At 40.4% G+C, this 20962-nt stretch overlaps 1 protein-coding gene and 1 long non-coding RNA gene across 3 annotated transcripts; one reads left to right on the top strand and one right to left on the bottom strand.

The window, feature by feature from the left end:
• Positions 1 to 1188: 1188 nt before the first annotated feature.
• On the bottom strand, positions 1189 to 14662 carry ADH5 (alcohol dehydrogenase 5 (class III), chi polypeptide). Of its 2 annotated transcripts, none has more exons than XM_012738417.2 (9): positions 14555 to 14662; positions 11796 to 11897; positions 9410 to 9551; positions 8820 to 8907; positions 5824 to 6043; positions 5427 to 5687; positions 3953 to 4088; positions 1626 to 1764; positions 1189 to 1477 (listed from the first exon to the last, which is right to left on the bottom strand). In XM_012738417.2, the coding sequence occupies exons 1-9, from the start codon at positions 14564 to 14566 to the stop codon at positions 1453 to 1455; spliced, it is 1125 nt and encodes a 374-aa protein (XP_012593871.2). In that variant the 5' UTR covers positions 14567 to 14662; the 3' UTR covers positions 1189 to 1452. The 2 variants fall into 2 exon arrangements, with proteins under 2 accessions (XP_012593871.2, XP_012593870.2); XM_012738416.2 differs by having other exon boundaries at positions 14546 to 14659.
• A 19-nt stretch (positions 14663 to 14681) lies between these two features.
• Positions 14682 to 18409, top strand: LOC142865532 (uncharacterized). Its single transcript, XR_012915738.1, has 2 exons — positions 14682 to 14896; positions 17396 to 18409. It is a non-coding gene; the product is annotated as an uncharacterized LOC142865532 (long non-coding RNA).
• The last annotated feature ends 2553 nt before the right edge of the window (positions 18410 to 20962 follow it).

Here is a 20962-nt window from a genome sequence, read left to right as displayed (position 1 = left end):
GAAGAAAAGTCACAAGAAAGACTAAGAGGAGATTCTTACAACATACACAACTAACAAAGGATTCTTGGTGTCAAGAATAAAGAACTCCTGAGAATTATTCAGAAAAGGAGAAATAACCCGACACAAAGATGAACAAAGGATATGAACAGCTCTTTCAGGAAAGAAGGAAACACGACGGCCATGACAACGAAAGATTTAACTAGTAATTGAGGAAAATGCCAATTAAAGTCACAATGAAGCGTCATTTCACACCCATCTATTAATAATTCACAAAAATTTACAACCACTTTGAAGAACAATTTGGGGATGTCTAGTAAGGTAAAATGTGCTTGTTCTGTGATGTGCATCCCAAATAACACACTGGGCACAACGCAGAATGATCCATTGCAGTGTTCTTGGTAACACAGAGACGCTGGAAACAACTTTATGCCATCAACTGAGAACAAATTACGGTAGCTCACATAACTGAATACTACTACACAGTATTAAAATTAATGACAGCATACATGACATACAACATAATAACGAGTGAAAATAGAAACCTGAAGAATGAGAAAGTGTTAAGGTTTAAAAAAATGTGCAAAACAAGACTGAAGACTAGAGGGCTTATGGTGACTTTATACGCATTGTGAAAGTATCAACCTGGATGGAAATGAACATCAGATTCTGGGTGGTGGTTACCTCTGGAGAGGGAGGAAAGGGAATATGATCTGGAGGTGGCAGAATGTTAAGATATGACAAAAGTAGGTGCTGGGTACTTGGGATATTCAGTGTGTAAATCCCTGCACTATACTTGAAATAGTGCACACGGCCACCACCAACACATGTGCAGCTATTTAGGTAGGGAAGGCTGCTTTGATGACGAATCAGAGCCCCATGGGCAGATGGCATACTGGGAGTGTGAGACACAGGTATGACCAAGGCATGGTGGTACCTGCCCGCAAGAAGATAACCTCAAAGAAGCAGACTTGGGTTCTGATGAACTTTGCCGCTGTGGTGAAGGAAATGTGTTCTTTAACCCACAGGCCCGAGGCCCTTAAACGTTAAGTGAATGTCACGGAGGTTGGCATCAGGGAAGGCTCACTCGCCACACCCCAATTCTTCCGTCTTTCCCTTACAGAATGACGATAATGGGGAGATGAACCGAGACAAGGAATGCAGCATAAAACAGGGCAGCCTCCACACAAATGCAGAAATCACTTTTATTATATAAAATAGTCTTTTATGTGCTAGCAATTATTATGTGAAGGAAGAGTACAGAGTACAGATAACAGATTTGTGACTGAAATTAGTCTTGACCTTGATCAGACATTGACGAATTACACAACACTATCGCTGAGAGGTGACTGAGGGTCTAAGAGGCTGTGAACTCGAAGAGCTGCTCCCTCCCTGCCTGTGGTGCTGCTCCTGTCACACCACAAGGCAGGATGGGCTTATTTTTCTCTTCTCAACTTAAATCTTTACAACGGTTCGAATGCTGTAAGAGAAGGAAGCAATAAACATAAGTTTTAAGTAATACCTTTTTTAAAAGACACTAAAATTGTGTTATTTTTGAACCAACCCTCCCCATAAAAACCCCGAATTACTATTACTTTCTGTAATATACAATTAAAGAAGAGGCTTACCACTTCCCAGAACGCATCAGTTCGAAGGCTTTGTTAATTTTGTCAAAAGACAGATTGTGAGTCACAAATTCATCAACTTTTATCTTTTTAGACATATATTCAGACACCAGCTTTGGAACACTTTCTACACTCTTCCATCCTAAAAGAAATCACACATCTATTCATCAACTTATTCAACGAATTTCTACAGTGTGCTTATTACTTAGTGGGTGACACAAAGACATTTAAGAGAATGAACTTTTTGATGAGTTAAGGAGGAAGGAAAAACTCCAAAATTCATATGCAGAGGAAGAATTTGACACATATCTGTAGTTAATAAGAAAGTGAGTAATTCTGAGTTTTCTTTTTCTGTATTAAGAATTTTTCTTTTTCTGTATTAAGATTTACTGAAATCTTATTAAGGTTTTGGCGAATTGAAACTTAAACTACCAAGGATCGAAGTCTGGAAGTCTTAGCAACAAGTTTATTGAGGTCCAGAACATCAAAGATTTCTGTAATCATGATATTCAAAGAAGAAGGAAGTTGATGTAATACAGGACTGTATTTCCTTGGTTTGAAATTCCAAAATGAAATAGGGATAGCATCTCAGAATAGAAAACTATGAGCTTGAAAAAGTAGAAATCTTTCCCAAACAACCATTTTCTTGACAGAACTCTTCCTGGAGTTTTTACCAAATAGATAATTTCAGTAGTAAAACCTCACTGTGTATCCGTCCCCCTGACATAGGACCTAAGAAAGTCACCAAGTGTCTTAAACTGTTTTATATTTGTTACTAAGAAGGCTATTGATACAATATTTTTAAAGGATTTAAAAAAAAAAAAAGTAGAAATCTTTAGATAAATGATAAACTTTTAAATAAAATTAGATGCTTCAATTCCTAACTGTATCTGATGATGCAATAAATCATCTGTAGAAAGACTTCCCACCTTTTAAGAATGCTTTGGACCATATTTCAGACCTCTATTGAGCCTTTTCCAAATATCTTTCCTTATGTCCTCTACCAATTATATTCTCCCCCAAAATTGTGGGGATTTTTTCTTTCTTCCTTAAATTTTCTAGTAACTGAGACAAGAAAGCCACCCCTATTCTCTAGAGAGAGACTGCTATCATCTTTGGGTCATATTTTAGCAACGTCCTAATGCTACAGATAATTTCCCCACCAGCCTGTGCTAGAGTGAGGCTTCCTTTAAGGGGCTGCTAACAAGACCCCCAGCTCCAAATGCCCTTTCGGATACAGCCGGGGATACTGAGACGTGGCCCAGAGGAACACACACGGCTCCACATGTCTGCTGTGGCATACAGCTGGAGCTTTGCAGAGGAGTAGTCAGACTGACAAGTTTCTAAAGCAGATTTTGTAGTGTAAAGAACATCTTTAGCCAAACCCCTCATCTTAGCATACTTTCCAAATCTCTTCTTCTGGCCATCAAAAAGCTGGTGTAATATCAGGTAGGGATCATAACAGACAGCTTTTTAAACATACAACATTCAATACTCATGCTATGTGATTTTTGTTTCTTAAGAAGATGGTGAGATACAAATGCAGTTTTAAAAAACCTATAGAAACTTTGGATTTCATTCATTAACAATAGCTGGGACACACAAACATGTTTTGATGTCTTCTCTCTTCTCTAGCTGAGCAGCCATGAAAAAGATAGAAACTGCTTCTCAGCAACCCCAACCACCAAGCACTTTTGGGATCACTACAAGGGGAAAACGAACAGGCTTTTTGATTTTGTTACAAGGTTTTGCCTAATTTAATATTATCACCATAAGATTCAGTGTTGGTTACTGCTCAAATCAGTACTATTCAGACAAAGTTGTGGTTGCATCTAGTGATCACTGCATTTTCTGATAAAAATAGGTGAAAATGCGACAACCCACTGAAGTCCACAACATGACACATACTATGGCTGCTGCTATTGCTTGCCCTACCCCCAACTACTTCCTCTTTAACAGACTTTGTTTTTTTTTTTTTTTTTTTAAAGAGCATATAACAAGTAACCACATGCTTTAGGAGAAACTTGAGCACCTCTCCAGCCCCAGGGGTAAATAGTGGTGCAAGTGCAGTGGTGTTTACAACTAATTGATCACAACCAGTTGCAGATTCCTTTGTTCCTTCTCCACTCCCACTGCTTCACTTTACCTGCCTTAAAAAAAAATAACAACTGAAACCCTTGTATTGAAATAACCTTGCATGAAACAACCTGAGCTAGCAAGAAGGTAGCCCATGGAGATTTTGTTAATATGTAAAAAAATTAGGCAGGGATTCAAAATCTGCCAATGGAAATAACAAAAGAGAAAAAGTACTCATCTCATCCATCCATTACCTCCAAAGGCAGTGCCTTTCCACGTACGGCCCGTAACCAGCTGGAACGGACGGGTGGATATTTCTTCACCCGAAGCAGCTACTCCGACCACCACGCTGGTGCCCCAGCCTTTGTGGCAGGCCTCCAGCGCTGCTCTCTGCAAGCACGGAAATACGACCACATCTCAGAAATCAGTGCGTTCTGCTGACAATCACTGCTGACCCAGAAACTTCTATTGGGGGAGGGGGTGGTGGCAGTTTTTTTTTTTTTTTAAAGGAAGAGAAGGACCAAACTTAAATTTGGTAAGTTTAATTTCTGTCCAACAATGACATTTTAATAGGTATTAAAGATAACCTTTAACAAGTATAAAGTTAACCTTGCTAAATATTAACTCAAACTCAAACTGAAAGAATTTAAAGCTGTGATTTACTTTCTACTTTTAAAAGTAAATCGTAGGCTGGGCGCAGTGGCTCACACCTGTAATCTTAGCACTCTGGGAGGCTGAGGCCGGTGGATCACTCAAGATCAGGAGTTCGAAACCAGCCTGAGCAAGAGTGAAACCCCGTCTCTACTACAAATAGAAAGAAATTAATTGGACAACTAAAAATATATAGAAAAAAATTAGCCGGGTATGGTGGTGCATGCCTGTAGTCCCAGCTACTCAGGAGGCTGAGGCAGAAGGATTTCTTGAGCCCAGGAGTTTGAAGTTGCTGTGAGCTAGGCTGATGCCATGGCACTCACTCTAGTCTGGGCAACAAAGTGACACTCTGTCTCAAAAAAAAAAGAAGAAGTAAATTGTAGCTCAAAATTCTAAAGACTTTAATGAAAGAAAGCAGGCAAGAAAAGTAATAGCAATACTTTTACTGAGTGTCTACTTGTATCAAGTATGCATTGTTGCTACAGGTTGAGCATCGCTTATCTGAAATGCTTGGGATCAGCAGTGTTTTAAGTTTCAGTTTTTCAAACTTGGAACATTTGCATTATCCTTACTGGCTGAGCAATTCTAATCTGAAAATCCCAAATTCGAAATGTTCCAATGAGCATTTCCTCTGAGTGCCATGCTAGCGCTCATAAAAGTTCAGATTCTGGAGCATTTTGGACTTGGGGATTAGGGATGTGCAACCTGGGCCTGCATATTACAGATGGGGAAACTGAGGAACAGAGAAGTTGTTTGCTCAAGGTCACTGATTAAGTGGAAGCGAATCTCATCCAAAAGCCCATGCTATCTTACAACTGTGTTATTCTGACTTTCAGTTTAGTGAGAAATATTTTTAGCATGCACTAAAAGGCAAAGAAATATCTTTTTTCATCTTTCCCTAGCTGTTCCTGTATCGTTTCTCATTTTTAGTTCAAATAGTTATTTTTCCCTTCTTCCATCAGAATTCTTATCAAAAGAGACTTTTCCTTTGCCAAAACAATTTTAATTTGAAAGAAACTGTCCCTTTTTAAAAAGCAGTCCCACAAACAAAAAAGCAGTGAAGCCCAGCATACTCACCATGACCTTCACGTTACCGATACACTCAAAGGAGTAGTCCACGCCGCCCTCAGTCATCTCCACGAGCACTTCCTGGATGGGTTTACTGAAGTCCTGGGGGTTAATACATTCAGACGCTCCGAACTCTTTGGCCTTTGCAAATTTATCTTTATTGATGTCCACGCCAATGATTCGGGATGCACCAGCCACTTTACAGCCCATGATCACCGCCAGTCCAACTCCTCCCAGGCCGAAGACAGCGCAAGTAGAGCCAGGCTCCACCTAACGGTAAAGACAGTCCATGAGGCGCTTACTTAACCACCAGGGTCAAGGGGATCACATGGTTTCACACAGATGGGTCCATTTCACTATGCCAGGAAAGCGCTGCTGAATGGAATTCGAAGGCAGAAGCTCTTACCTTGGCGGTGTTCACAGCGGCACCATAACCAGTCGAAATGCCACAGCCCAGGAGGCAGACTTTATCCAGAGGTGCTAAGGGATCTATCTTAGCAACAGAGATATCAGCCACAACCGTATATTCAGAAAACGTGCTGGTTCCCATGTAATGTAAAATTGTCTTTCCTTTGCAAGTAAATCTGCTGGTACCATCTGGCATTAATCCTTTCCCTTGAGTGACTCTAAAGAATATAACAAAGTTTAAAAGGCAAGGTGGAATCAGGTTTCTAAAAACCCACAGGAAAAAGAAATCAGTTTTTAAAATAATGACAAGTATTCAGAAAAGTATGCTAAGACCACAAGTCTAATTTCTAACGTATTCATCAGTAATTTAACACCTTTCACCAATGCCTCATGAAGGAAACTTGTAAGAGATTCATAATCTTATTCATCTTTTCCAACATTCAACATCCCTTTGGATCTTACTGTCAGAATACTGAACCCTTTTAAGGAGGTACAACTTATGCATCAGATGAAATTATTTTAAATTCCATCATAAAACTCTGTGAGCAAATATAACTTCATAAAGGATAAAGCCAAAACCAGAACCTATAAAAGTAGAGATTACAAGCAATTATCCAGATTAGCTGATGAAAACAGGTGGCCAAACTGGCTAGTTCAGAGCTTTCAGAAGGCATTTTTCAGAACTGTAACAGTCCTCAAGGATTCAAGTTAAAATCCATTTTATTTTCTTGTGTAGTTGGTTGCACCAATAGAAAAATTTAAAAAATCCAGAAAATGCAGAAAGGGGACCAATACAATAAATGGTAACAGAAATTACTTTTGATAGTCTAAACAGATAGGTGACATAATGTCTTTCTTGGGTTCAAATCCTGTGTGATCTGGGGCAAGTTACTTAGCCTCTGTGCCTTAATATTCTCACTAGAAAATTGCAAGAAACAATAGTATCTTCCTTATAGATTGCTATAACAATCAAATGAGATGTTACGGAAAGCATTAGCATTATGTCCTACACAGTGTTTAGTAGATATTTGTTATTTTTCATAAAATAAACACTATAATTCAATATAATATTTTAGCTATAGTCTTTGGAATATATCTACATGGATATATTACACATATATATATATACACACACACACACACATATATACACAGATGAAGAGAAAATGGACTGCTTCTAGATTCAAGAGAAAATACACTTCCTTTGAGAGAAAAACAAAAATATGACCAGAAAAAAAGAACAGGTCACAAAGTGCCACCAAAAACAACAGTTATATTCTTTCTTTCTTTGAGACAGAGTCTCCCTCTGTCTCCCATGCTGGACTGCAGTGGCGAGCTTGCAGTGCAGCTTGCCTCGAACTCCTGACCTCAAGCAATCCTTGGGCCTCAGCCTCTCAAAGAGCTGGGATTACAGGTGAGAGCCACTGCACCTGGTCAACTGTTATATCTTTGAGCACAATTTAAGTTCATTTAGCCCTCCTGAATGTGAGAAGTCACTCTGTTCTAGAGGCATTTCTTGAATAAAAGGTGATGCAGGATGCATTTTACACTTTGGAAGAACTTTTCCTCCAAACGGTTACAGATAATCACAAAAAGCTCATTGCCATTATTACACTTGATGTGTCCTCAATTTTTTCAGACTGTGTTTGAAATTCCCTTTCAAAATTTCTAGGTATTTTTTGGTTCTAGCATGATGAAAAGTAACTAGATTAACATTATAAAATCAATGGAATTTCATTTTCCAAAAATATAAATTGGTTTTGTCAATGGCGTTAGAAAACAATTGCAAGAACAAATGGATCTCCGAGGATGGGGGGAGTGCAAAGTGGTACAATCCCACTGGAGAGCTGTGGACGCAACTCCTATGAGTTGGCAATTGCAATCCCTGCAAAGTACCCAAGAGAAAGTAGTGCTTATCTCCATTAAAGATAAGTATATGAATGTTCCGAGTAGCATTAATCATAACCACCTCAAACTAGCAGCATTCATCATAAGAGCCCCAAACTGGGAACAATCAAAATGTCCTGCAACAGGAGAATGGACAAACAGTGGTATTTGGAATGAAATTAAGACAGAGCAACAAAAGAGCGCTACTGATGCACATGCAACCTGGATAGCCCTCACAGACACTGTGATGAAAGAACTCCGACAAAAGAGCACATGCTGCTCGATTCTATTCACACAAAGGTCTATAGTGAAAGGAATCAGAGTAGTGCTGCCCCTGAGAGAGGCAGGTGTGGAAGGGACACGAGGGACTTTGTGGGGTACCGGCAGGGTTGACCTGGTGACGGTTCCAACCATCAGGTGTGTATATACATAAGCATTCACTGGGCTGCACACCTAAGATGTGGACACCTGTAAGTGCTTTACCATATGCATGTTGTACCTTAAAAAAGAAAATAAAAAAAGGAAACAAACACAAGGAGATCTTAACCCTTTGCACTCAGATGTCGAGTGTGGGTAATGTCGAGTGGATAATGAGAAAAAAGCAAGCGAGTGCAAAGGGTTAAATTGCCTCTAAGAGGTGATTCTTTTGGTGGTGTGACCATTCTACAATAAAAATAAGGACCTTTTTTGCATCTAGGGGTTAGGTCATCTCCTGTAGTCTTCCTGATAACCTTATGAGGTGAGGTTTATTACTCTGATTTAATGAACAATAAAATGGGTCGTAAAAAGGATTTCATTTACTCTGACAAGCATGTCTTTCCTTAGTACATAGTTTGGCTAATCCAGCCCAGTGTCATAGAAAAAGAATGGGTTCAGAAAATTCTGTTTTACAAGTTAATAACTAGTAATACTGGGCAAACCTGTAATTATGAGTCTTAATTTTCTCATGTATGAAAATGGGAATACTAGTAGTAGTGATAGTGAGGTTGCCATAAAGATGGAATGAAATAATTAATGTAAAATGCACTGTATAAACTGCCACACAATCACTTACTATCACTGTCAATATGATCTCTTGTTTTACAACTAATATAGAGAGATACTAACCTTATCTTCTGGCAAAGGTTCGTTTTAGGATTCAGACAGAATTTGCATTCTCCACACTGCGGGATATACAGCGGGATGACTGTATCACCTGGGAAACAAATGCAAAGACACACTGAATAGGTAGTGTCTGTTTCTAAATGAACACACCAGCCCTTGCAAATTCTCATTCCTGTCAACCGATGTGGCTTTGCAACTTCAAGAGAACTACAAGTCTTGGAACTCTGACCATGTTGAAAGTATGTTTCAAATTTTTATCTAAATGAAACTTTTAAAACATAACTAGAGAACAAGGTCACCTGCTTCAAAATCCTGACTCCCTGATGCATCTCTAAAAAGTCTTGCTTAATTTGCTAAAATTGGCTTTGAAAATGTATTCATATAGTTTCAGATGACCAATAGTCTGCAAAAACAGAGAGAAAAAAATACTCAAATACTTCTGTTTCCCAGACAAGGAAAAAAAAATCAATCTTCACAATCTAGGTAGGTAATAACTTGCTCATAAATAAACAATGTGTAGTTTATCAGAAAAATCATTTCCCTACAGGAATAAGCAAAAATCATCAAATAGGCATTCTAACTATTCCTCTTACCTGCTTTCACCTTAGTAACTCCTTCACCAACACTTTCCACAATTCCGGCACCTTCATGTCCCAAGATCACTGGGAAACACCCCTCAGGATCAGCTCCACTCAGCGTATAGGCATCGGTGTGGCACACTGCAGTGGCAATGATCTGCCAGGATATTAAAACAATGAGCATGTAAGTGTGTATGACTGCAATTCAGAGTGAGGTAAAGGTCAAAGGAAAGGCATTTTACTTTAATACCATATTTCATTGATTCTAAGATATATATTTTTTTCTTATTTAAACCTCTTTAAAATCAGCCTGTGCTTGCAATCCATGCCATCTTAACAATTACAATTGGCAGCATATTTTTAGGAGTATGTAATAGAAATGCTGTATTTACATGCAATGAAACATGGCATCTCTGTTTTCCTTTTCAGTGCATTAGGGACACTGTGCCCTCAGGTGTGAAGAGGAACATTGCCTGAGTGCGAAACAGGTGGAAGCCATTTCATGGCTGGCTTCCCTCAGGACTGCTGGGAACTGTGATTTTAAAAAGGTATTGACTATTTCTGAAATATGCCAGTCTGCTTGAGTCTGGGCCAAAAGTCAGAGCTTTTAGTAGAACCCACTCCGTTTTTTAGGAACTGCACACAATTTCTATTTAAATAAGCCCTTTATCCCTGTCTTTCTGGCTTTCAAGTATCATGTCTTTCCAAACTATCAAAAGGGCAGAAAGGCAAAGTCTGGAGCAGGTGTCCTCAAACTACGGCCCGACGAGGACATTTATCCGGCCTGTTGCCGCCCCTACCTGTCCCGCTTAGCAGCTGACTGTCCCGGGCCCGCAGTGCACATGTGTGGAATGTGCGCCGCACTCTCCAACAGTCTGAGGGACAGTGAACTGGCCCCCTGTTTAAAAAGTTTGAGGACCCCTAGTCTGGAGTGTTTGTGTTCATGCATCTCTGCTTCGGGCCTACATTCTTGCTTAGAATGTAACACTCCTTGCTATCTGCCAGCAGCTTTTCAGGGAAGACAGCTGAACTCTCTGCGCCCCGTATAGCTCATCTTAGTACATCCAGGACAAACATTTTCTTTCTTCAGTGGCAAAGTCACAATCAGCTTAATTTCTGACCTTGAAGAAACACAAACTATGATTTAATAATTCAGATTCCTGGGTCTGGGTTGTAAAGGACCTTAGAAAGTCCTTTGATCCTGGGCTGCTCACCTGGTAGTGCTCACATGACCAGTATGTGTGTGTGTGTTTACAGGTGGGATGGGGGATGTTCACTCAAAGTCACAGCAAAAAAGAGCTGTGACTCTTCCTAGAATGTAACATTTTCCTAGAACATTAGTTTTAATAGTCACTACCATAAAGCATTAATTTTATATCAAAACAAGTAGAGCGCAGAATGCTAAAAACATTAAGTTTTATAAATGTCAAAGCTTCAAAGGTACCGCCAGTTGACTGCCTTGTGTAATATGGCTCTCTCCTAGGGTAACTACATTTTATAATGGAGGTTTATATGCACTGGAATAATGAATTCCCTGAACCTGGGCCTCGTTTCCCAGGGTCAGTCTACTGTTACTGTGTTTCCCTGAAAATAAGACCTACCCATAAAATAAGCCCTAGCAGGATTTCTAAGCATTTGCGCAGTATAAGCCCTGCCTGGAAAATAAGACCTATTGATGGGCATGGCTACACAGCGTATCTTATCTGCACAGCCCATGCATTTCATGGCGGATGAGCAGCCCTTCTCATCTGCCCCATCATGACAGCTACTATCCCAGAGGTGACTGGAAAGGTGCGGGCAGCTCCACCAACAAGGCTGGCTCCCCCTGTCAGGTCCCAACCATCCTGTGTGTGCTGCAAGCTGAAGCTTTGAGGGGAAAATGACACATCCCCTGAAAATAAGCCCTAGGGTGTCTTCTTGAGGAAAAATAAATATAAGACCCTGTCTTATTTTTGAGGAAACACGGTAGGCTCTCTAAGCAAGGAGATTTCACTTGCTTGTTCTAGTCAATCAGGAACCTCTTCCCAAATTTTATTTGAAGTCTAACAGAACTGAAGACCATTTCTTTTTTTTCTAACCTGTTACTACAGTTAAAGTTTTGGGATCAGCAGAAAGAGGAGCATCCTACAAAGTCACCTGAAACTCAAACTACAGAAGATAAATTGCAGTAAACATGGATATGGCTGCCCAGCCCCCAGATCAAACCTGAAAAGATGGTGAGGAGGCTGCAAAGGTGAGAGGGGTAAGAGGAGGATGTTGTGATCTTAGGCCGGATGGCTTTCAATACCTTCTCCTTGACAGTGTGCCTTGGGATTTATCCTCTGCAGACCTCAGATCTACTCAGCTATCCAGAGACCTAATTGTAAGTCTTTTTGTTCCAGTGCCTTAAATGTGTCATTACCTTAATTCGAACTTCATGAGCCTCTGGGGGTGCCACCTCTATCTCCTCTATGGAGAGAGGCTTTCCAGCCTCCCAGGCAACTGCAGCCTTACACTTGATAACCTGAGATGGGAAAAAAAGAGAGTAATCTGTTTATTCCCCTTCGCTAATAAATACTTAATAGTTAATTCAGATACTGATGAATGCCAATCTCAGAAAGTATATTACAGATTTACAAAGAAACATACACCTCTAAGTAATATGGAAAGTTTTTTTCGGATTTCATGTAAATAGTATACATTAACAAAAGATTTAATTGAGAGGACCACCTATTCACATATGAAAGACTCTTTTGGTTAAAAAGTTTTATGCATCAAATATTTAATGATCTTCTACAGTGTGTTAGCAAGAGCAGCTTAAGAACACAGGGTTCCAAAAGAATCTGGTAGGTCTGGCATGGGGCTCAAGGAATCTGTGTAACATGTGGTCTATGAAATCCTTGCTCAGGTTGGTTTAAATAGTACCAGTTTTTAAAAGTGCAGGTTGAGAAGGAGGATAAGAAGTATCAGAATGAGGGAACTTAACTATATTCATCCCTTATATCTTGGTTGTTCAATACAGGAGCCACTTGCCACATTTCGCTATTGATCACTTAGAAAATGGCCAGTCTGACCAGACACATGCCATATGTGTAAAACACTCTTGGATTTTGAAGACTTAGTACAAAAAAGTAAAAATATGTCATTAATTGTATTTTTTAAAATATTGCTTACATGTTGAAATAGTATTTTGAATATATTGGATCAAATACGTATACTGTTAAAATTAATCAGACACATTCCTTTTACTTTTAATGTGGCTACTGAAAAATTTAAATTACATATGTGACTCATATATCTGCAGCATAGAGGTGCTCTAGAGATCATAGTCAGTACCTTCCTCTACTACCAGGGAATGAAGTGTTATGAGGAAGGTTCTGACCTTTTTACATAATGCTCACGAAACGTGTTGAGAGAATAAAGGTTGCGAACCACTGGGTTTTTAGGAGATAGACTTGAAAGTCAGTAATTACATAGAGTGTTAACTTAGAGACAGGCACAAAATGAAACAGATGCAGAAAGTGGGGAAAAAAGTGTAACTGATTGGTGGTTTTGGTAAATTATCACTTTTAATCAGGATTAAAAGGAGGAGGAAGAGATAGTTACAAATGGTGACAAAACACCTACATATAGGTTAACTGTGAGGAGTGAATGGGAATGAATATGAAGTCCCTAACACAGAATTCATTGACACAGTGTAGCTTTGCAAAAGTAAGTAGTTACTGGTAGCAATAGAACAAAGAGTTGAAGAACAGAAGTGAACTATATAGAGAGAGTGGCCTATGTAAATTGGTGAGTCTGGAAATTATGGCTTTTAAGATTTAATTGTAGATATTAAACCTGACAGAAGAATTCAGACACTACACTAGAACCTTTTTCACCTTAATGTACCATAAATCTCAAAACAAAATCTCAAAGGTCGGATTCAGAATACAAACAATGAAGTTATGTAATGATTGAAAGCAGATTCAAAGTTTGATGCCCTTCCCCTTTAAAAAATATTTGAAGGGAATTTAACCCTTTCCTTGCACTGACAATTCGAAGCAAAAGAACGAGCCACTGTAAATCTGCCAGAAAATGGCCCTACTTCGACATTTGAACTATCATACGAATTATACTTTTTCACTTTCTCTGCATAAAGATAACATGCAAATAAGGAAAAACAACTGCCAATTTAAGTCTGAAAGACTGATTACAGTTTATCATTTCTTTCTTTCTTTCTTTTTTTTTTTTTTTGTTGAGACAGGGACTGCCTGTCGCACAAGCTGTGCAACCATAGCTCACTGCATCGGCCAGCTCCCAGGCCCAAGCGATCCCTCAGCCTGAGTAGCTGGGACTTCAGGGACCTGCCACCTTGTCCTGCTATTATCTATCATTTCTTTGGAACGCCAACATTTAAGGTCGTATATCTTCTTAGAAAATGCCTAAAGTTTGGAAAGCATTAAAACAATCAGCAACTTTGGACTGACTGTCAAGTTATTCGCGTACTTCTGTCTTTGTTGTCTAATATGTATTTCAGAAGCTCGTGACACGGGAGCAGACCTGAGCCGAGTCCCTAACTGCCCACCTCTGGTGTGACCGTTAAGCACAACCAGTCTCCTCAGCCTCGGGTTTCTGGTTAGATGGGGATGACGGCTGGCAGAGGTGTTACGCGGGGATATAAATCTGTTGGGGTCGAAGTGCTCAAAACAGTCACAGGAAAGGACGTAGGGGTCTCGGGGACGGCAACTAGTCGCAGGCTCCATGAGGAGTGGCGGTCACGGAACGCGGGCAGCAGCTACGACACACGAGTTAGTCGCCCGGGCGGTGGCGGCAGCTCCGCCAAGTGCGCGAAGTGTGACCCTGAGCGAGTGACTTGATCCCGCGCGGGCAGCAGCGCGTGGCCGCCCCTAGGCCATTCCCGCCGGGACACCGACCCGGGCTGCCCCGGCCCCCGTCCGGGCCTCCCCACCCCGACCAGCTCCGCCAGTCCCTCAGGTGGCGAACAAAGCTGCCTCGGACTAAGGCGCCGGAGCAAGCCGGCTTCTCTCGCCCTCTGCGGCTCCGCGCGCCGGAGGCCCGCCTCAGCTCGGGTAGCGGGTCCCGTGCCGGGCGGAGCCCCGCGCGGCCCGGGGCCACCCGCCGGGTTTCTGCCGGCGCGCTCCCTCCCTCGACCTCCGGGCCCACGCGCACCCGCGCTACCTGGTTCGCCATGTCGGCGGGTTCGAGTCCGCGCAGCGCACAGCGGGCGCCTGACTGGCAGAGCTGGGACGGGGCGAGGGCGGGGCGTGCGCGCCGCGTGTGGGCGGGGCGTGCGTCCGTCGTCTGCGTCGGGACGTGGGGGCGTGGCTAGCGGGCTGCCACCCGAATGGCTGTGCCTGAGGCGCGCCGTTTGCCGGTGGCGCGGCCGGAGGGGTCCGGGTTTGGTGCTAATCCGGCATACTGGCTGTGAAATTCCCTTTTTTGTCCAGAAACGGTTTCCCCGTGTAATTTTAGTCCAGTCGTCGTAGGTAAGGCTTACAAATTTGAGGTGTGGAAGTTGAGGTAAGAGGAGTTTCGCCGGAAGCGTGCGAGAAGCCGAGAGAGGCCCGCGCGGCTGCGTGCTCCTCAGGCGGAGGCGCCCGCCCTTTCTCCGCGCGGCGCGCGCGGGACGCGGGGTGACGGAGACGCAGCCCCGCAAGGGACGCCGTCCAGAGAGGAAGCTGGCCTGTGAGAACATGATAAAGGGAGCTCGGAGGACGGGGTTGTTTGTTGGGAAGTTCCCAAGTTTCCACCCCAGCAGTTCCTGAAGCGTGTGTAGGATTTAGGGACGGTAGGGTTTGGGGAGAGAGCTCTGCAGGGCCGGGATGAGGGAGGTGAGAAGTCTCCTGAACCTAGACGTGTTAGGCGGGCCAGAGTGTAGAGAGGGAGGATGGAGCTTTGCTGGTTTACTCGTAAACTCTGTCATAGACGCTGAATTTTGTTAAAATGCCTCTACCCGACACAGCACTCTGCTCTGTCTGCTTTTCAGTCTTTTTCATACCTCCCTCTTTTCGAGGTTACACACTTTAAGATTCTGTCCAAAGTTCTTCCTTCCCTTCCTTCCCTCCCATCCACACTATGGCTTTTAACTTATTTATAGAAGGACGACTAGCAAATTACTCTCTCCAATCAGGATGACTCCCCTAAACCCCAGGCTTGGGCGTACAACTGCTGCTAGATGCCTTTATTAGAGTATCTCACAGTCATCTCAAACTCATCCAAAACTCATCTTGTTGTATTTTCTCCGTAAGGGGACTCTTCCTTCTGTCTGTGTGTTGTGACACTATCCACCTACTTGCCCCAGCCAGAATTGTGGGAGTCACAACTCCTCCCTCGCCCCCAGTCCCTGCTTTCAGTTTGTCACCAAGCCGTAAATAGTTCTCACATCTCGTGCCCCTCTGTTTCCTCACTGCTGCTGCCTTAGTTCAGGCTCTCCTTGTTTCTTACAGGATTGCTGAAAGAGCCTCCCATCAGATTTCCTTGATGCCACGCCGCTGGATCTAATGCACTTTTAAACTAATGCCCCATTAGTCAGCTTTCAAAAATATACATCAGTCAATGCCATTTCCTATGTGCCTCTAATAATTTTTGATAGAGGTGGGCTATAAGCAAATGTCGTTTTTTTTTTTCTTTTTCTTTTTCTTTTTTTCTTCTTTCTTTCTTTTTTTTTTTTTAAAGAAAAATAATGGACTTTGAGCAAGTTATTGAGAAATGTCGTTTTTTATTTAAAAATATTCAAGAGCTAAGAGATAAATAAAATCCAAACTCTATAGCTAGGCCATTCAGGACCCAAATAACTTCACTCTGTGTATGTCTTTGTTCTTTTTTTCCTGTTATTCTGCCACAGTGTTCACACCAACCTTATGGAACATTTGTGGTTCCTTAAAAGGACTATCATTTCTCTTGATTCTATGTCTTTGTATATGCCAGTACTTCTTGGAATATGGCAAGCAATTTCTAGTGGGAAAAAAAGAGCTTGTAGTTTAGAGTTAATTTTCCCCCCATTGCAGATACATTGTCTGCCTTCCACAAAGAGATACTTGCATTTTCTTTCTCTTTCTTTTCTTTTTCTTTCTTCCCTCCCTCCCTCCCTTCCTTCCTCTCTGTCTCTCTCTCTCCCCCCTCTCTCCTCTCTCTCTCTTCTCTCTTCTTTTCTTTCTTTCTTTTTTAGAGACAAGGTCTTGGTCTGTTGCCCAGGCTGGAGTATGGTGGCTCAATTATAGCTCACTGTAACCTTGAACTTTGGGATTCAAGCAATCCTCCTGCCTCAGCCTCCTGAGTAGCTGGGCCACAGGTGTGCACCACCACACCTGGCTAATTTTTAAATTTTTTGTAGAGAGGGGGTCTTGCTATATTGCCTAGGATTGTCTCAAGCTTCTGGCCTCAAGGAATTCTCCTGCCTTGGCCTCCTCAAGTGTTTGGGTTAAAGCCATGAGCCACTGCACTCAGCTGACACTTGCATTTTTGTAAAAGGACTTCCTGTTTTTGGTTTGACATGTAAGAAGTTTGGAAGTCATCACTCCATCCTAATGATAAGTTAAAAACTGAACAAACTGAGACATTAACAACTCTTCTTAGATCCATAAGAGAAATGAGGTCACAGAGAAAAATGCTGCCCAAACTAGAGAGACAGACAGATGGATACAGAAAATCACCTCTTACGAGAGTAGAAATCCACTGCTACAGGAAAAATTACTAGAGTAGGAAAACCTGGAGTGTAATTGATTAATTGCAGGAGGCTCATTGTGGATTAGTTTGAGAGTTAAAAACTCTAGGGGAACCAGTCATGGTGGGAACTCTCACACTTTTCAGTTTTATTTCCATGAGTTCTCACAGAGAAGATTGGGGGAAAAAAAAACCCCATTGCTTCCTGCTGGGAGTAGTGGAAAAGTAATCATTTTGAAATATGCCGTAGCATTCTGTTGTTTGTAAGAAGGCTAGCCCTCAAGGGGAACTATTTTATTGCTGCCTAACCTACTGGAGTTTTTACACGAGCTTTTTTTGTTTTTGTTTTTGAAACAGACTTGCTCTGTTGCCTGGACTAAAGTGGTGTGGCCTCAGCCTAGCTCACAGCAACCTCCAACTCCTGGGCTCAAGTGATCCTCCTGCCTCAGCCTCCCGACTAGCTGGAACTACAGGCATATGCCACCATGCCCAGCTAATTTTTCCTATATATATTTTTAGTTGTCCAGATAATTTCTTTCTATTTTTAATAGAGACGGGGTCTTGCTCTTGCTCAGAGAGCTGGTCATGGCCTTCAACTCCTGACCTCGAGGGATAGAGATCAAAAATACTGTAACAAAAAATGCCTTTGATGGGTTTATTAGATTGGATATGGCTGAAGAAAGAATCTCTGAGCTTGAGGATATGTTAATAGAAATTTTCAAAACTGAAAAGTAAAGAGAAAAAAGAAAACCAAATACATGAAACAGATCCTCGAACTATAGGACAACTACAAAAGATGTATCGTGCATATATAAGAATACCAGAAGGAGAAGAAAAAAGGGAACAGAGGCAACGTTTGAAGCAACAATGATTGAGAATTTCTCTAAAATTGATGTCAGGTACCAAATCACAGATCCAGGAAGCTCAGAGAATGCCAAACAGGATACATGCCAAAACAAAACTAAAAACCCCACAAAAAACTATACCTAGGCATAACATATTCAAACTACAGAAAAACCAATGACAAAGAAAAACCTCTTGAAAGATGTCGGGAGCAAAGACAAGAAATACATCCAATTTCTTCTCAGAAATCATTCAACAAAGACGAAAGTGGAGTGAAATATTTAATATGTTGAGATAAAAAATCTAGAATTCTGGTTCTGTGAAATGATCATTCAAAAGTGAAGGAGAAATAGAGACTTTTGACAAAAATTGAGGGAATTTGTTACCAGGAGACGTGCAAAAGATGTTTAAAAAAAAGTTCAGAGAGAAAAAAAATGGTATAGATCAGAAACTAAACTCAGATCTACAGAAAGGGAGAACAATAGAGAAGGAGTAAATGAAGGTAAAATAAAAACTTTTTTCCTTATACTTAATTGATCCAATGGCAATTTGTTCAAAATAATAATAGCAACAATGTATTCAGTAAGCATAGTTTATGTAAAAGTGAAATGAATGACAGCAATGGTGAAGGGGAAAGGAGGGAGGAATTAGGATTATTTTGTTATTATAAAGTACTTACACTACTGTGAAGTAGTGTAGTGTTATATGAAAGTGGAATTGGATTAGTTATAAGTGTATATTGCAAACTCTAGGACAAACAGTAAAAAAAATTAGTGAAAACAGGAGTATAATTGATTTGCTAATAAAGGAGAGACTGTGAACCCATATAAAATGCTCCATGAACACTAGAGAAGGTGGAAAAAGAGAAGACAAAAATAGGAACAAAGAACAAAGGCAATGAATAGAAAATAGTAACAAACACGGTAGACATTAACCGATTATCAACAATCACTTTAAATGTCAGTGGTCTAAATATACAAATGGAAAGACAGATTGTCAGGATAGATAAAAAAACAAGACCCAAATGTATGTTTTTTAAAAGAATCCTACTTTAAATATAGAGACATACCAGTTAAAAGTAAAGGGATAGAGAAACATACCATGCAAACACTAATCGAGAAATCTAGGGTAGCTAAATTAGCTTCAGACAGAGCAGACTTCAGAGCTAGGGAAATTATCAGACATAAAGAAGGGCATTACATCATGTTAAAGGGGTTAATTTTCAAATAAGAACAATCCATAATGTACATGTGCCTAATAACAGAGTGTCAAAATACATAAGATAAGCTGATAGAACTGCAAGGAGAAATAGATAAATCCACTGTGATAGCTGGAGACTTCAATACTCTATCAGAAAGGGACAGATACAGCAGGCAGAAAATCAGTAATTGAATTCCAATGATGCCATCAATCAATTAGATATAATTGACACTTATGCATTACTTTATCCAACAACTGCAAAATACACATTCTTCTTAAGCTTGCATGGAACATTCCCCAAGATAGAACATATTCTTAGATGTAAAACACACATTACCAAATATAAAAGATGTATGCTATCTGACCATAGTAAAATTAAACTAGAAATCAATAACAAAAATAGCTGAGAAAAATCTCAAAATACCGAGAGATTAAACAATATACTTCCAAATAATACATGAGTCAAAGGAGAAATCTCGAGAGAAATTATAAGAGATACTTAGAACTACATGAAAATAAAAATAATACTTATCAAAATGTGTGAGATGCAGTAAAAAGCAGTGCCGAGAGGGAAATTTATAGCATTGAATGCATATATTAAAAAAGAAAGATCTAAAATTGATAATGTAAGTTTTTATCTCAGGAAACTAAAAAAAAAGTAAAATTCAAAGCAAGTAGAAGGAAGGGAATAATAAAAGAGCAGCAATCAATAAAATTGGAAACAGAAAATCAACAAAACTAAAAACTGTTTCTTGGAGAAGATCAATAAAACCTATGTTTCCAGCCTGGCTAATTGAGAAGAAAATAGAGAAGACACAAATTATTATTTTTGTAGAGATGGGGTCTCACTCTCGTTCAGGCTGGTATTGAACTCCTGGGCTCAAGTGATCTTCTTGCCTCAGCCTCACAGAGTGCTAGGATTATAGGTGTAAGTCAGCGCCTGGCCTGGCACATATCATTATCAGAAATGAAAGAGGGAAAATCACTACAGATCTCATGGACATCAAAAGGATAATAAAGAAATACTATGAATAATTTTGTGCTTACAAATATGATACCCTAGATATCTTTCAGTGTGAACTGAAACGTAAGGGTGTTCTATGACAATAATAGAAGATGTAGTCATTTCTTGAAGCCATAAGGCTAAACTAGACAGAAGCCAAGTTAACGTAGGTTTCCAGTTGCAACACTGATTAAATTTGAAGGCACACACCAGATCTCTTATGTGAACACTAGGGCATTGATTGGGAAATAATAGGATCCCAAATACTGTAATGAGGATATATTGAAAGATTCAAATAACTCAGATTAAATCCCTGATCTCCACTGATTTTTCCTTGCTAACTGAAACATTTTCTTTTGTCTGTCTGATGAGGATGTCACTGCCTGATTTGAAGACCATATGAGGACCTTACCTGAGCAGCAACCCTATAAGGGGAGGGCAATTTCTTCATGTCCCATCCACATCCATCCCTTGATGTTTTCAGACCTGTAATTATAGTCAGACTTAGCAGTGAGGAAGCAATTATCAATTTAAATATGGAAGGAGAAGGGTTAAAAACAAAATAATTAGTATTGTATTTTGCTAATAGGTATTGATCAAAATCTGACCAATTCTTAGAATGAATTCTGCAGGTGCTAGGGCAAGGGGAAAGAACATTGTTTTAGATCAGGCTGAATGTATCGTGATGGGTGCCTTTACTAGAAATTCTGTATTTATTCGACTATCTCTAACAGCCTGGAGTATTGTTTGTTCTATTTATAGATAGAAACCCAAGTTAAAAAATGATTCATTTTGAATAAAATTAAGATGTCAGTTATTTCTTTAGATAATATAAAAGAAGGAATACAAAGGCACAGCGAGTGTAACGTTAGAATTTA

Source organism: Microcebus murinus, chromosome 29, assembly GCF_040939455.1.
Source record: "Microcebus murinus isolate Inina chromosome 29, M.murinus_Inina_mat1.0, whole genome shotgun sequence".
NCBI lineage: Eukaryota > Metazoa > Chordata > Mammalia > Primates > Cheirogaleidae > Microcebus > Microcebus murinus.
The sequence above is the reverse complement of the archived record's forward strand: the minus strand, read 5'-3'. Positions and strand labels throughout refer to the sequence as shown.

Excerpts from the sequence above, each read along its gene's own strand:
- ADH5 (XM_012738416.2), bottom strand. The coding sequence starts at position 14,566 with ATGGCGAACCAGGTAGCGCGG. Across the intron at positions 11,898-14,545 it reads TGGCGAACCAGGTAGCGCGG|GTTATCAAGTGTAAGGCTGC; the intron begins GTGCGCGTGGGC and ends TTCCCATCTCAG. Across the intron at positions 8,908-9,409 it reads AGTTACTAAGGTGAAAGCAG|GTGATACAGTCATCCCGCTG; the intron begins GTAAGAGGAATA and ends TTTGTTTCCCAG.